General features: G+C 32.1%; 1 protein-coding gene across 1 annotated transcript in view; it reads right to left on the minus strand.

The window, feature by feature from the left end:
- Nucleotides 1-17,002, minus strand: part of LOC143401644 (uncharacterized) — a 742,139-nt gene that overhangs the window by 403,798 nt on the left and 321,339 nt on the right. The window contains exon 7 of the mRNA XM_076859301.2: nt 5,111-6,442. Coding sequence (XP_076715416.2) covers nt 5,111-6,442 — 1,332 coding nt within the window. The remainder of the gene's footprint in view (nt 1-5,110; nt 6,443-17,002) is intronic.

Below are 17,002 nucleotides of genomic sequence, written 5' to 3' on the forward strand. Positions count from 1 at the left end.
CTGGGTTAAAAGAGGTCCACTTGCTAATTTATTATGAGAGAATGATGAAAAGAATGATGCTGTCACAAGAACCTAGAGATAGACCTCTCCTCCTAGCTGGCTGGATATTTGGAAGAAGCATTGGATAGATAAAATGCGGTGACTGGAAACCACTATGGTATTTAGTCCTCATTCATCCTGTGCATCATCCGAGGCTGGATAAAAACATCTAGCCAAGTCGTCAACTTGGTTGTCTTGTACAATGTCCATGATGTATGTGCTTTGCTATTTGATAGCATGAAATCCCAGAATATTTACACTGCATTGTTTCTCTCAGAGATCCATCCTGCTTACTGTACCCCCAAATTTTATAGTCTTCAAAAGTTCCTTCTAGACCCTTGACAAGTCTTGATTTCTTCCTATTTGTTTATGTACCTTCTTACCTGAGGTAACTTCTTTTTCCACGTGCAATTAAGGATGAAGTGTGCTGCCAAGTATTCCACTCTTTGGAAAGAGCTTTTTTCGTTTTTTTATTTTTCAAGGCTAACCCTGAAAGATACTGTACAATGGTGCTATTTTATTTCTGTTTACTTTTAAATGAAGCTAACTCATATTTATTTCTAGTAACATCTTGATACAGGTTGGCCAATTTCCCCTTCTATCTGATTCACAAAGGGACCTTTTCCCAAAGAAGGAAATGAATAGGTGTTGTATCAATTCTTTGCTCTGAAATTGATTGAGGTTTTCTGAGAAAGAGTGTAACTTCGTGACTATCTTCTTGGTGAGTTATTTGCTTAGTTATTGGTCATACTCTACATGTGTGATCTCAGGTGAAATGCCAAGGAAGATGGAGAATAAAATAAGTAGAAGCTATCAATTGATTATACTTTTATAACTGAAGTAAGGTTTTTGAAGTACTATATGACTTGCATATCTCTCTGCCTTCCATTTAAAATCAAAATATAAAATTCATCTATATTTTTATGTATCACAAACTTCTAAAAATAAAATTTACACGTATTTTTTATAATCCTGTTCATGATTTATCTATTTTCTTGATTATATGAATTTTTTATAACTGATACTAACTTGATAATCTGTGTCATTTCCTGGTTTACAAACACTTATTGATTTTTGTCTCTTTTTAGTTAGAGTTGGCCTCCAGAGACTAAGGGAAAGACCCCTTCCTGTCTGCTCCTCCCAGCCCTGCTCCAAACTCTCAGCTTCCCAGACCCTCATGCAGTTGGTTATAAATTTTTCCAGAAGCTATTTAACTGTCTACTTTTCAGGACTAAAAAAAAATTAAAAGCTAAAAAAAAAAAATCAAAACTTTAAAAAGCAAAATGTAGAGAGAGAGAGCAGCACATTTTTTTTTCTTTTTGTAATTAGGCTTTTAAAATTTTTTTTAACATTTGCCTCTTTTTAATGTGGGTCAGTCACTGATACTTCATCATAATAACAGTTTCTTTGTGAAGGTTATGTGACCAAGGAATAATCCCACCCTCAAAACAAAACACACACACATACAAACAAAACAAAACAAAACAAAAAAACACAGAATCATCTTTAACCTAACTTTTTATACGATGTCTCAGATCCCCGTAACTTTGCACACAAGATTTTGTGTTCAGTTGAATTGTAACTGCTTTTAGTACTTGGAGAGTGTGACTATTGAACTTGAAACCTTTTATTCTGGGCGCCTTGGTGGTTTCTGGTGAGATTAAGTGAGTGAGAGGGTGAAGGAATGTGGGGAGTTCTTTCCTATTATGACATGAAGTTTCCCCCACAGTCTGCTCTCAGCTGCCAGACCTCAAGTTTTTCTCACAGTGGTATACTTTCATTATTTGTACTTCCCTTTTACCCATAATTTTTAACAGCTGTTTATCAAACTGCAGTTATTAAAAACAATTTTTAAAATAAAGTTAAAGTTTACCTCACCAGTCTGCATTTATTGCTTATGGTTTCACTCACCTGCTATGCCTGTTTTTGGTGTCTTAAAAACAGACATATTATTTTCCATATTATATCCAGTTACTTCATGTATATACTGGAAAGAAAATAAAATTTTAATATGCTAAATATATCTACAGAATTTCTCAAGTAGCTATGCTTAAAACAAAGAGAATATCCTGAAAGAAAAACTATGGTCAGCTTCAATAAAGCAAGAATAGAACCCATGTATTTATCATTAATGATGGTTTATAGATGATACATACAGAATAACTTCAACATTTAAAGGAAAAATAGTATTCAACCTGGTATTCTAAACTGAAGCAGACTGTCCTTCAATGATAAATAAAAATATTTTCATAAATGATAAAATTTGAAAAAGCAATTTTCTATACCTCATTTCAAAGAGTGTTACTCAATATAGAAGAAAAATAAAACAAAGGGAGCAGAGTTTGTGGACAGAAACAGTGGCTCTAACTACAGAGCTCAATAAAGTTCTGCTGATTCTGCAGTGGACCTTGAAAATAGTTGTGTTAGAATAACTCAGTCCTACCTTTAAAATGATGGTATTAGCTAGTAAGTAGTCAAGTGATTGAATGTAGCAAAAGTTAGGAGATTCTAGTGATCTATTTTTCTCACCACAAAAAAAATGAATATTAGAAAATACAGGAAAAACAAAGTGATGAAAAAGAAAGTAAAAACCCACTAAACACAAAAAATTTAAAGTCAAGTTCTGCATATGAAACACAGTAAAATGTGCACTTTTAGTAACATTTAATGAGATATAAAAAAGTGGTATTGATTGTTCTTGGTGGCAAGAACATCCCTCCATGAGCAGCATTCATGTTCTGATATTGGATGTCAGAAAGGCTAATAAATGAGAGAAAGAAATCATTCTTACTTCTGGTGTGTGTTTTGCAATGAAAACTATTTTAAAGTCAAGTTTGTGTAAATGCTTACTGGTTTTTAGCATTCATAAATTTTCTGTAGACAAAGAGTGCAACACATAATTATTTTTAAAAGAGAATAATAACTGATGAAGCATGAACACAGGGACTTGAACTATTAAAAAATAAAGTGAGGTGTGGTGGTCTCTACAGATGCTGATACTCAGAAATAATAAAGTGTCCAATGTAGATTAAGCAGGAAATCACAGAACACATATCATTATGATTACATAAATGATAATCAATTAAACACTAAAGCCTATTCATATTTGATTCATTAGGCCTGAAGAGAAAGAAGTGGCCCCATAAGCTAAATTCATTTTTCTCCCATTGCAATTGGAAAAAAAATAATGGGAACACCTAATACAATGTGAAGGGTCTTCTATGTACATATTTCAAGATTATGGTCAATATCAGACAACTAGTTGTAGGTAGGGCTAAATTTAGTTTCCTTTTAGAACTTTACATAGTTGTAGACAGAGTGGAGGCTGCTGATTTGGGTCTAAATTTTAGAAACTACTGTTTTATATGGTACTGGTGATTGAAACCAGGGGTGCTTTATCACTCATATATATTCACATTTCTTCAATATTCATTTTGAGACCTGGTCTCACTTAGTTACTGAGGCTGGCCTTGAAGTTGTGATTCTTCTGCCGCAGCCTCTATGATTTTTTAAATTACAGATATGTACCATCACATCAGGCCTGGACACTGCCTTTTCATTTTTTACACACATCTAATAATCAAAACTATTTTAAATATTCCTGTCTTTTCTTTGATATAAAATATTCAATACTAACGTTCCAAATTGGTTTTCACCCTAATATTCTTTTCTTGAAAAGGCCAATCTTTATGTTGAGTAGTTATACTTTTTTTTGACCATATCATAATATACTCATTAGATTCTATTCTGAGTAAGCAAGTCAATTTTACATATGTTTTAGAAAAACAAATTGCCACATATTGTTCTGGTTATGCTCTTATTTAAGTACCTTCCTCTTAGTCATCATCAAAAGAAAGATAGGACATTTAGTAAAGTCAAAAGCTAAAATCCAACAGTTGGCCACTTCTCCTTTCAACCAGATGTTTATGATTTGATTGATTTTTAAAATTTCTTCTTCTGATTGCTCTGATGGCCTTTCCTATGATATTTAATAGTCAGCTCCATTTAAAAGCACTAGTTTATGTGAAAAGTGGATATTAAGGAAAATAAATATCTGGAACATACTAATAGTACTCAATGTTTCTCATGATTATATACAGCTTCCTCCCACCATTCTGGGATTGCAAATCATAGAGCTTTCAATGACTTCCATTCCTCACTATATTTCACTAATCAGCTAATGCAGAATTAATTTCTCAACAAATTTGTATTAAATAAGTAGCAATTTAGACAAAACCAGATATAATTTACACCTGTGAAATTAAAACAATATATGTGGCAGTTTGCCAAAGAATACTTGGCATATTCAAAGAATAAAATGAAGAAGTTTACCAGAATTGTTGCTTTCCTTTATGTGATAGGGGAAAGTTTAGTGTCATGTTGTTTCAAAATGACATTGACAGTTTCCTTATGAAAAAAAAAATAGTTGTTATTCTGTAACATGGATTTTTTTTAACCATTTTTCTTGCACACTGAACACAAACACAATGAGATACTGATCAATCAATTGTATTTTCAACTAATGGTGTAAAATGCATCTCTGATACTTTTGCAATTGTTTTCATTTTATATAAAAGCCTCTTGCACATTCAGCATGAGAAGAGGCTGCTCATTAATTTTGGTATCAATACTGGGTTAGGTACATTAAAAAGATGTTGAGAAAATTACACCTATAATGATAGAATCTCCCAATTCTTCATTCTCATCTTTCCCGTGGTGCTTCTGCTATTCATATTAGTATGTTAACTTTAATTTGCATTGTCCATACAGTTTCTTAAAACACAAGACACTTAGAATTGAGGAAATCACATATAGCATGTTTATTTCACAAACTGATATGATTCAATAAAAGACTTCAGCATTATTAATGTATATTTTATTAAAATTCTATTAAATCACAATGTGACATAGAGTATTAAAATTTTATATAGCTAAAGATTTTTTAACAATGAATGATGGGCACCCTAAGCAAGTGTGTAGTTTTGACTGAAAGCTTTGCCATATTCTTTACATTTGTAGGGCTTCTATCCAGTGTGAGTTCTACTGTGGCAAATAAGGCCTACTTTTTGACTGAAAGCTTTGCAACATTCTTTACATTTGTAGGGTTTCTCCCCAGTGTGAGTTCTGCTGTGGCGAATAAGACCTACTTTTTGACTGAAAGCTTTGCAACATTCTTTACACTTGTAGGGCTTCTCTCCAGTATGAGTTCTGCTGTGGCGAATAAGACCTACTTTTTGACTGAAAGCTTTGCAACATTCTTTACATTTGTAGGGTTTCTCCCCAGTGTGAGTTCTGCTGTGGTAAATAAGGCCTGCTTTTTGACTGAAAGCTTTGCCACATTCTTTACATTTGTAGGGCTTCTCTCCAGTATGAGTTCTGCTGTGGCAAATAAGGTGTGATTTTATACTGAAAGTTTTGCCACATTCTTTACATTTGTAGGGCTTCTCTCCAGTATGAGTTCTCCTGTGGCAAATAAGGTGTGATTTTATACTGAAAGTTTTGCCACATGCTTTACATTTGTAAGGCTTCTCCCCAGTGTGACTTCTCCTGTGGTAAATAAGGCCTGCTTTTTGACCAAAAGCTTTGCCACATTCTTTACATTTGTAGGGCTTCTCTCCAGTGTGTGTTCTGCTGTGGCAAATAAGGGGTGCTTTTAGACTGAAAGTTTTGCCACATTCTTTACATTTGTAGGGCTTCTCCCCAGTGTGACTTCTCCTGTGGTAAATAAGGCCTGCTTTTTGCCTGAAAGCTTTGCCACATTCTTTACATTTGTAGGGCTTCTCTCCAGTATGAGTTCTGCTGTGGCAAATAAGGGGTGATTTTAGACTGAAAGCTTTGCTACAATCTTTACATTTGTAGGGCTTCTCTCCAGTGTGAGTTCTTCTGTGGCAAACAAGGTATGATTTTCGACCAAAAGCTTTGCCACATTCTGTACATTTGTAGGGCTTCTCTCCAGTATGAGTTCTGCTGTGCCTAAAAAGGTCTTTTTTTTGACTAAAAGCTTTGCCACATTCTTTACATTTGTAGGGCTTCTCTCCAGTGTGAGTTTTGCTGTGCCTAAAAAGGTCTGATTTTTGACCAAAAGCTTTGCCACATTCTTTACATTTGTAGGGCTTCTCTCCAGTGTGAGTTCTGCTGTGCCTAAAAAGGTCTGTTTTTTGACTAAAAGCTTTGCCACATTCTTTACATTTGTAGGGCTTCTCTCCAGTGTGAGTTCTGCTGTGGCGAATAAGGTGTGATTTTACACTGAAAGCCTTGCTACAATCTTTACATTTGTAGGGCTTCTCTCCAGTGTGAGTTCTGCTGTGGCGATTAAGGTGTGATTTTCGACTGAAAGCTTTGCCACATTCTTTGCATTTGTAGGGCTTCTCTCCAGTGTGAATTCTCTGGTGGTGAACAAGGCCTGATTTTTTATATGACTTCTGGTGTTCACTCTCACTTGTAGTTTTCCATATTTTCTTTTGTTGTAAATAGTCAAGATCACAACTTTTATGTTTCCCACTTATCACTTTGTGAAATATATGTTTTATGCCCTTTTCTGATGAATATTTTTGGGTATCATGAAGAGTCATGGCTGAAATAAACAAAAATTAAAAAAAAAACAACAATATCTATTAGACAGGGATAAATATATTTTGCATACATAACATGAAATTAAGATAAAATAAATACATCAGGAGTAAGTCCAAATCATCGTAAAGAAAAAAATATATCGGTTTAATAAAAATGTATAGACAAAATTATCTTGAGAATATTACCCCAATTCTTGTAGAGACCACAGTATCCAAGATGAGTACATCATTAAGAAAAGTAATATAATAAAGAGAAGGTAAGTATGTTACTTTTATCATTCACAGCCTTTTGTCCTCCATAAGATAGTATTGTGTATTTAGGAAATATCTACCAGCTACCTTCACTCTCAGTAGAATAAGAAAAATGTAAAACATACACAATCATTTGTGGCTTTTTCAAAGAGTGTCCAAAAACTGGTTTTGGTCTACCATGACATACCAACATGAAAATAATTAGTATATTTTAAGTGATAATACCACAAATATTCAACAAGGGTAAAGAGGCTATGGACTCTTAAAAAGAAATATGAACAAAAAATTTACTAAGAAATATACACATATATGTCTATAAAATTTTCATAAAAACATTTTAAAAGACTATAAAAACCTTGCATAGCCTATGACCATAATACTTGGATGAAGTCAACACATAACAATCAAGTATAATAAATTGATTTTTATATTTCTAAATTTGTGTGATATGATGATTTCTTCCATTGACAAATAAACCTTTGTTTATTTCCTAAATATATCATGTATTTTATACTATATGTACAAGGTAAAATGACTAAATAGAATGAAATAATGCACAAAAAAGAATGAATTAACACAATCATTTTTTCATATAATTATCAGTTTTGTTCTTACAAGGTATTGTATTTTTTCTAATAGTATTTATAAAGAACATAATACACTCACCATATGGTAAAACAAAACTCTTGAGCCTCTTATGTGCAATAAAATTTAAAAAATATGAGACTTTGACTATAATATCAACCCTACACAAAACACAGTACCTGGTGAGCAAAATTTTACTCACTAAATTTCTGATTTCCAGACTTCCACATGTGAATCAAATGCTCCTGCAACTTAATCTCTACATGCTACATTTCACTTAATGCAAAGTCCTGCATATATTTCTTATAACACTTTAAAAGATAAAATATTTTTAAAATTGAATAATAATAGTACATAAGTACAATATTTTTACTCATTTAATCATTGATGGGCACATACATTGAGTCCCTAGCTTTAAATGAAAACAATATGTGCACTAAACACAAAAGCAGAGGTATCTCTTCAATTTTCTGGTTTAAATTTTCATGGATACATATTTAGCACTGGCATTTCTGGATCTTTAGGTCATCCAACTTTTAATTCTTCATGTGTAGTGCTTGAGATTAACCCCCCTAATTCTATATCACTGAACTACAACACAAGCCTTTTTAAAATTGTTTTGAGTCATGCGTTTCTAAATTTCTATGACCTCCCTAAAACATGAAGTACTTTTTCATGGTCTCCCAATTAGCAAATATTACAAGGATGTAGCACTGTACTTGCCTATTTTTATTTATTTAAAAGTTTTTTATACTTTTTTCCCATAAAGGACTATGTAATCTTTGGTTGGCTCCTTTAGTGAACAAATAAAAATAATACAGCAAATATAAACAAAGAGAAGCATGGCTCAATCCAAGTGACAAAAAAAGGATACTGCCTGTTATGAATTACTCAAAGAAGACTAAATAATAGGGCTGGGGATGTGACTCAAGTGGTAGCATGCTCGCCTGGCATGTGTGGGGCACTGGGTTCAATCCTCAGCACCACATAAAATAAAATAAAGATGTTGTGTCCACTGAAAACTAAAAAATAAATATTAAAAAAAATTTAAAAACTATTTAAAGAAAGTTTAGAGAGTGAAATTGAGACCAAAAATATTAATAAAAATAAGCACAAATTGTATATGTGAATAATTCTTTAGGAAAAAATGAGAGAAGCATTCCTAGTGTGCAAAGCTGAAATTCTACCAATATGGGAGAGGCTTATCAAGGAGAACCAAGTTTAAGACAAGTCTAAGCAACTTGTGAAATAGTGTAAAAATTAAAAACCTAAAGGATATATAAAGAGAAGTGTGATATACTTATGAAAAGAATCCAAGCATGCCACAATAAAAAGTAATGATCCAGAAATTAAATCATTAATGAAAATAGAAAATAATAAGAAATATAGAAAACAACTTACAAAGTATAAGTATAATGAATTTTTCACTTCAAAATATTTATGATTATCAATGCAATATTGCAAAACACAAAACAGAAGAAAAAAAATTTACTAACAGAATTGAATCTAAAGAAAGAAACTGCCAAGTCTGTTCCAGCAGAGTGCATGGAAAGAAACCAAGCATGATCTGCTCCTAGAGGCCCTTTTGTTTAAAGGTGGATAATGCCCCTCCCTTTACATCTCATCCTTTTGCACAATTTTTAATCAATATGACACAGTTTTAAATCATGAAATTTCTCATAATCCTTTTGGACAAGTTTTGTTGAGTGGTATCCTAATACTTGCCTTTTAAAACAGAAACAAAGATCTACCCTCTCTCATATTAATGTGCATTAAATATTGTTTTATTTACAGTTAATGTGCTCAATATACAACATAAAGTTAAATACTCAAAATTGATCATCTGCAGTGAATAGACATTTTATTCATAAACATCCATTACCAAAAAAATTAGGTAATATATGACTCCACCTGACCCAGCATGACATGATCGTATGCCTTTGATCACATGGGGAAAAGCATAGACTGCTACACTTATGCCAACATCTCCTGTTTGGAATCTAGCTTGATGCATGAAATATAGCAATTATAAATGTGCATCAGGGACTTCACAAGCTGATTCCTAAGTTTCATTTAACCCTGGAAGAGAAGAGTCCCTCCAAACAAGAGAATAATCATTCTCCTCAAAAGAGGAAAAATGTTAAAAGAGGAACCCAAGATACTATAATTTCAGTTACTTGGAGTGATATAAAACCATTAACAACCTCAGCTCAACAGGTGTTGGCTAAAATGAGGTTAGAATGTGCTCTAGATAACTTTCTTACTGCTTTGATTGGTAAACTCACACAAAACTCTGTAAATGCTTTGGTCTTAGTAACAATGTTGCTCCGTTTTTGTACACCAGCTGTGGGAAATTCAGTACTGTCAGATCCTGGACTTCTAGAACCCATTACAATATCTTGACTCACTTGGATGAAATTGTTACATACCTGCAAAAACGTCTCATGGTATTCATTGCTGTCTTAGCAGAATAACTGTGTCCTTACCATCCACATAGCATTTAATAGGTCACCATCCTGCACAATTTATTCATAAAATGTCTATTCCTCTTGATAAAAACTCTGATGATTCAGTGAATCTTCTCTCTAAGGCAGAATTTGTTGCTTTGACATTCTCCTTAATGGGTTCCTCTGGATTAGCTCAACGGGCTTACAAAACTACTATGAAACTCACCTATGCTACCATAAAAAGTATTAGTCATGCCTCCATGGCTGTTTAAATGCTTTATGAAGAACAAAAACATTGTCAAGCCATACTTGACAATCATGCTGCAATTAATTGTCTGTTATTGCTACATCATAAAAGATATCAGAAGTTTAATAAAATGTGTTCCTTCAATTTAAGTGATAATAGTAGTTTTATTTAAAAAGAGTTAGATTAACTTAAATATATCATTAGTAAAGTCCAACAAGATGATGGATGTTTAGACTTGTTGGAATGGCTAACTTCATGTTTACTCAATTTCATCTGGGTCAAAAAATATTCATAGGTGAATGTTTACTGATGTTGGCACTTGCTGTTGTTTATGCCTGCCCAAATTTGCCCCCACCAGCATTAAGGAGATAAGTAATATTATTTATTGAAAAGGCCTTAAAAAAGGAGGGGGGGCTGTCGGTATACTGACCTTGGAAATAGACAGGAAAGTGTGGGGGTGATGGTAATTGACACCCTGAGTTCCACAATGGTAATGCTCAGCAGTTTCTCCCTGAAGGTATTAAGACAACTCTACAGGTGCACTATCTAGTTTCTGTGGTAATGTCCTTAGGGAGAAGGGGCTCTATGTTTGTATTAACTGTACCTTATCTTGGTTAGCTAGCACTTGGGGTTAAAATAAGGCTGGGTGACAATGTATGAATGGTAACAGAAGCTATGTGATTTTGGGGTCTACTATGTGCAGCCAAGAAGAGGAGTGGCCAGTTTTTTCTTTTTTTCTTTTCAATGTGTGTGTGTGTGTCTCTTCTGTTTGCTTCTTTACAGGTTTCCTCACAAGAAGATTTGTAAGAGACCATGCTGGCCCCTCACAACAAAAGGTAAGTTTTGGTGGTTAATATGAATAAACTGGGACATTACTAAAGAAGAAAACAGAGAACTACAAAGAATTTGAAAATGTAATAAATATAGGGCAGTATGTGTTCAATGATTACAATAAAAAGAAATAAACATAAGCTTCTGAAAATTTTTTCTGCTGAATAACTACTCTGTCAACATTTTTTAGTTTGGTTTTCTCCATTTGAACATCTCAACTGTGCCCCTGCTATGTCTAGGCTACAATAGTTTACATCACTAAATTATGTTAGGTACTACTTATCTAAAGTGAAGGATGTATAACACACCAAGAAAGAGAGAGATTAAAGAATAAAATAATATATATTAAAGAGTAAAATATCTCTATGAAAAATGCCCTTTTTCTTTGAAACACAAATCTGAAACTCATTCTTACAGAGAAGTTCCCAGAAGACACAACAGAAGTAAATTAAATAATAATTAGTAATTAAAATATTTAAAAGGAAATTAAACTTACCCAGGAAGGCAAAGTTTCTATAGTTCTCTAACATCACATTTTTATATAAGTTTTTCTGAGCAGGTTGAAGGCATTCCCACTCCTCTTCAGTAAAATCAATGGCTATATCCCTGAATGTTAACAGTACCTGAAATAAGAATAGGTAAATAAATAAACACATTGACCACATGAATATTTGCACATTCAGTAATGTCAATGAAGTTGAAATGAGAGTTAAGTTGAAATGAGAGTTAGTAGACTATCATGTAGGTGGTGTTTAGGAACACAAAGATACCATTATCTACTTCTGCAGAAAAAGTGATTTAAGTTCAAAAAAGTATATATACTCCACATTTATGAAACACAACATAAAACTCAGGCATTACCACAAAAATATATATTTTATAATTTTTATATCATGATCTAAATTATACATACTGTTCAGATAAGAAAATTATAATAATTAAGAAAGGGAATCCTCAAATTCTAATTGTACAACCACTAATCAGACATTTACTAAAGTGTAAAATCTTATTTGTTATTTCTCTGATAAAGCTGGCTGTTCTTAATATGCAGTGAGATCTCTAATAATTTCAATACCAATGGTATAAGAAAAATTTTGAAATGTAACAAGGTAGACAGACCACTTAATGGAACTATTTAATAGTGAATTTAAGTTCAAACATTTTATGGTATTTGTGTATGTTATTAATATACAAAATAGCAACAACAATCCTGTTTGGATTTTCCTTTTTATAATTTTAACATTTTTTCACATACTATCTATATATATATATATATATATATATATATATATATATATATATATATATATAAACTTTGATTGATGTATATATTGTATGATGTTTATAATAGAATATACATATAGCTCTTCAAACAAATATAAATTTTTTTTTTTTTTATATTTTATTGGTTCTTCCTAGTTCTACCTGATAGTAAAATCAATTTTTAGGGTATGAAGCAAGCATGGAATATATCTTATCCTAATTAAAATCCTGTTCTTATTGGTGGCTATGATGGTAGGATTCACTCAGGTATATATATATCCTTAATATTCTTATCCCCTTCCCTTTTATTTATTTATTTAATCATTATTTATTTATTCATTTTTTTTTTACCATTGTGCAATCTACTGATCTTCTTTTCTTACCCTTCTTCATTTTATGAACTTTAGATTTTACATATCAGCAATAACTTTCAACTTTTGGATTTAAAGAAATGGTTTGCTTTTTTATCATAAAATCTCCAGATTCATCCATTTCCTAGCAAATATCATAAAGTAGTTCTTTTTTCTGGCTGATTAATAGTTTATTGTATACATAAGGAACGGTTTTTTATCCTGTCATTATTGAATGGATCCATTCATTATTGAATGGTTGGTTTTATAGCTTAGCTATTGTGAATTGTGCTGCTATAAACATTAATGTGGCTGTGTCAATGTAGAATGCTGATTTTATATCATTTGGGTATATACAATGCAGTCAAAAAATTGAGTTAAATTGTGGTTTCATTACTTTAACAATATGTATACAGGTTATTATCTTTCACTTAGATCTTCATACAGCTGCAATAATTGGAATTCATCTAAACCTGAGGTTGAAAATAAAACATACAGAAAAAAATTAGTAAGCCATAAAATGATTAAGAATTTATTATCAAGTCATCCATCCCAATGAAAAGTAAATTTTATAAACTAAAAGTAAAAACAATATTAAGCAAAAGAGCAAAATTAGAAGCTATTGAAGAGAAACATAACACAGAGAGGGTTACCAATATCAATGTTGGTGCTTTTAAAAAGCAAATGGGCCAGGTCTAGTGATGGACAACTGCAGTTCCAGTAACTGAGGAGGATAAGAAAAAAAGATCATAATTTCTAAGACAATATTATATATAATATTGTCTTAGAATTTATGAGGCACTTAGCAACTCAGCAAGACTCTGTCTCTAAATAAACTATATTAAAAAAAAAAAGACTGAGGATGTGGCTTTATGTTAAGCACCCCTGGGTTCAATCTTCAGTACAAATTTTCAAAAAAAGCAGATACCATTAAAAAAAGCACTAGCAAATTTGAAAATTCAACAAATAAAAATTATGTCAATTATATAATACATAATTGCAAATATATGCATATATAATTATTTCTCACTTGATGAAAATTCACTCTGAAAAATTTATCCAATGAATATTCTGCAATTTTTCAATTCTCTGAGTGTAATGACAAGAATCTAGATGGTACAGACTAGTACACGGCTAAGACATTTGCTATATCCACTGTTGTACATAAAGTCTACTGCTGACCAAAATACCATGATGCCACATGATTGATGTTATGAAGTTAAATCAACCAGGGTAGACCTCATAATAAAATAATTGTGGGAATTACAGAAAACAACAACAACAATAAAACTCTTGGTAAGTCTCTTGTTATTTAGGCATTGATACATAATGAAGATTACAGTGCAGGGAAGAGGAAAAATGGCATTCATTCCAAAGAAAGATGCTAGGATATTGGGAAAACAGTGTGATAATAAAATGCTATTTATTCCCTTCACTCATAAAACATAACAACTTATTTTGACACATTAAATGCTGAATATAAGCTATTAATAAATATTACTGAAATATGTAAGAAAGTACAAAGCTCAAAAGTTTACATATAAAAGATAGGGTGTGTACGGTGTTTCACACCTGAAATATCTTCTATTCTGGAGTCTAAGGCATGAAATTCAAAATTTAAGGCCAACTGAAGAAATTGAGCAAACCCATCTGAAAATAAAATTTAAAAGAGAGCTGAGGATATGCTCAGCAATAGGACACTTTGGTTGAATCCCTAATATCACAAAAGAAAAGAAAAATAGTTTTCTGTTTTCAAAATTATACAATATGTTTAAACTTATAAATTATAAAATATTAATATAAAAAATCTATTCATCATATGATTACATTAAAAGGTGCAAAAGTGACAAGGTAAAAAAAAACTAATTTCCTCACATATAATCAAACACTTATAAGAAGAAAGAAAAAAATAAAACATTGCAAAAGAAAAGCAGAATAAATTCTTGAAGAGCCACTTTAAAAAGGATATATCTAAGTGTTCAATAATCATTAAAACTCAAAATCTTTATAAATTAGGTAACATTGAATAAAATCACATCATATAGATGAATTAAATAGTATTGATGAATATGTGGAATAAATGCATTCACAAAAGAGGAAAATAAAAATTTAAGCTTTTATTATCCATTTGTAGAAACTGTTTTGTAATCAAATGTATATGATACACCCACACAAGAAACAGAGACTAAAATTACAGCGACTGTACATATGAGAATACAGCCATATTCTTCCAGAGTTGAAACAAAGGGGCATGGTTAAAGAGGAAGAAATAATTATTAAATTTTATAAATAGTAAATTCTAGAAGCTAGAATTTTTTTGATGTATTACATCCAGTTTGACAAACAGTATAAAATACCATGTATGTTTTATGCTGATGTCACATGAATATTGCATTTCATATGCAAGTATATTTAAAAAAGGAATATGCAGTATTTCAGAAAATAAAAATACAGAAAAAGCACATAAAAGACTCAAATATTCAACATATTTACAAAGAAAACTGTGATAAAAATGACCATTTTCCCTAATTTAACTGATAATAATAACTGGTCAAAATTTTACCATGATTTACTTTTTGTTAAAGAAGAAATCAAAACAAAAACTTCTAAAATTCTCCTGGAAATTTAAATGTATATAAAATTAGCCAAGAACTCTCTCATATATAAGAGCAAATGTACTAGTGATCAATACCTGACACTAATACATGTTATAATATTACAATAGTGTAGTAATTTTAAGATAAAGAAATCACAATACAGAAAATCACATAGGGTAATTCATATGTATGCAAATATCATTTTTATTGTTAAGTCTTGTAAGTATATAAATCAAAACATATCAATAAAAGTATTAATGTGAATGAATGCTACAATCCAACCTCAGTAGATGTTAGAACAAGAGACACAGATCACAAGTAGGGACTTGTGTGCAAAATGTTTGTAACACTGGAATTATACACAAGCATTCACCAAACAGCAGATATAAAGAAAGATAATTTTTAAAAAGATAAAATAAAAATAAAAGCAGAATACAAACCTCCCTCCATTAATGGATACACCAAATAAATATATACTCCTGTTTTCAGTCCTTCTTAAAATTGTAAAGGAATTAGAGGCACACACATTGGAAAACTGAAAAAAAAAAAAAAAAATCTACCAAGAGATGAGTAGAATGCACTTGAGCATCATCCTGATTTGAGCAATAAGCCATATTACTAGAACAAAATGCCCAAATCCAGTGTTAATAGGAATAAAGGAAGACTGATTTGGGTTTGAAATACAGCATATTTAACTCTAAATTTCCTATAGTCTAGCACAGTGTTTCCTTCTTCCATATCCATAATTGGAGTACTACTTACTCTTCCACTTTTTGAGAGTAGCCATTCTAACAGCTGTGCTCAAGCTGCAGAAGATCTTATAGTTGGCTGGTGTACTAAAATTCTGATGCAAGCTTTTTAGATTCCAGGTTTGAATGCTAATTTATCTGTACACACAGAGGAAGGAATAAGATGTATACGAGTATCAACTCCAGGGGGAAAAAAATGTAAGTGGTTTTCTAAGGCCATGCAAGATCCATGAGCTTTTTTCCATTAGATCAGAGTGGAAGAGGTGTTAAATCTTAAGGGAACCTTTAATCCCTTAGAGGGGTTTGCCAACATTCTCTAAAAATGCAAAGAGCTGTTGCTGACAGTTGAACGTTTATCTAGACAGTACCAAAAAATTAACAGGGAAATACAGACCACCACTAAGATCCAAAGTGGCAGTTTAGCACTTCCTGAGCTCTCTCACCCAGCTCACTTCAGTAATAACACCAGACTTAACCAACTCTTTCTGTAAGCAATTTGTCCTGATATTAACTTTTTACATTCAATGGACTACATCTGAAACCTCAAAGCATTGAAAGCACTGGCAACTGTGCAGGTGCTAATCTCCCTAGATCAAAAAGGAGTGGTTTCACATTGGTGTGCAAACATTGTAATGAGCTAAAATCTCTAATATTAGTGAAGAAAAATTATTAGAATCACAGATCCCTCTTTAATTCTAAAATAGGTGTACATCAATTTTTTTCCAGTGAGCATAAGGCACCCTGGAATCTAAAAAGCTTGCATCCGAATTTTAGTGCACCAGCCAACTATAAGATCTTCTGCAGCTTGAGCACAGCTGTTAGAATGGCTACTCTGAAAAAGTGGAATAGTAAGTAGTACTCCAATTATATGAATATGGAAGAAAGAAACACTGTGCTAGACATTGCTGTCCTTTGTTCTGTTATCTTGCAGTGATGGAATGTAGGTGGGAAGGCCCAAAGTGTGGGGGACAGGTGGGCTGAAGGAGTTATCTGGGCAGGAAGGGCTTTTGGATTAGCATCTCCATGTTTGCTGTGAGCTGCTTCATTAAAATTTCCTTGGGATGGGCTCA

The sequence above is a fragment of the Callospermophilus lateralis genome, chromosome 6 (genome assembly GCF_048772815.1).
Source record: "Callospermophilus lateralis isolate mCalLat2 chromosome 6, mCalLat2.hap1, whole genome shotgun sequence".
Lineage (NCBI taxonomy): Eukaryota > Metazoa > Chordata > Mammalia > Rodentia > Sciuridae > Callospermophilus > Callospermophilus lateralis.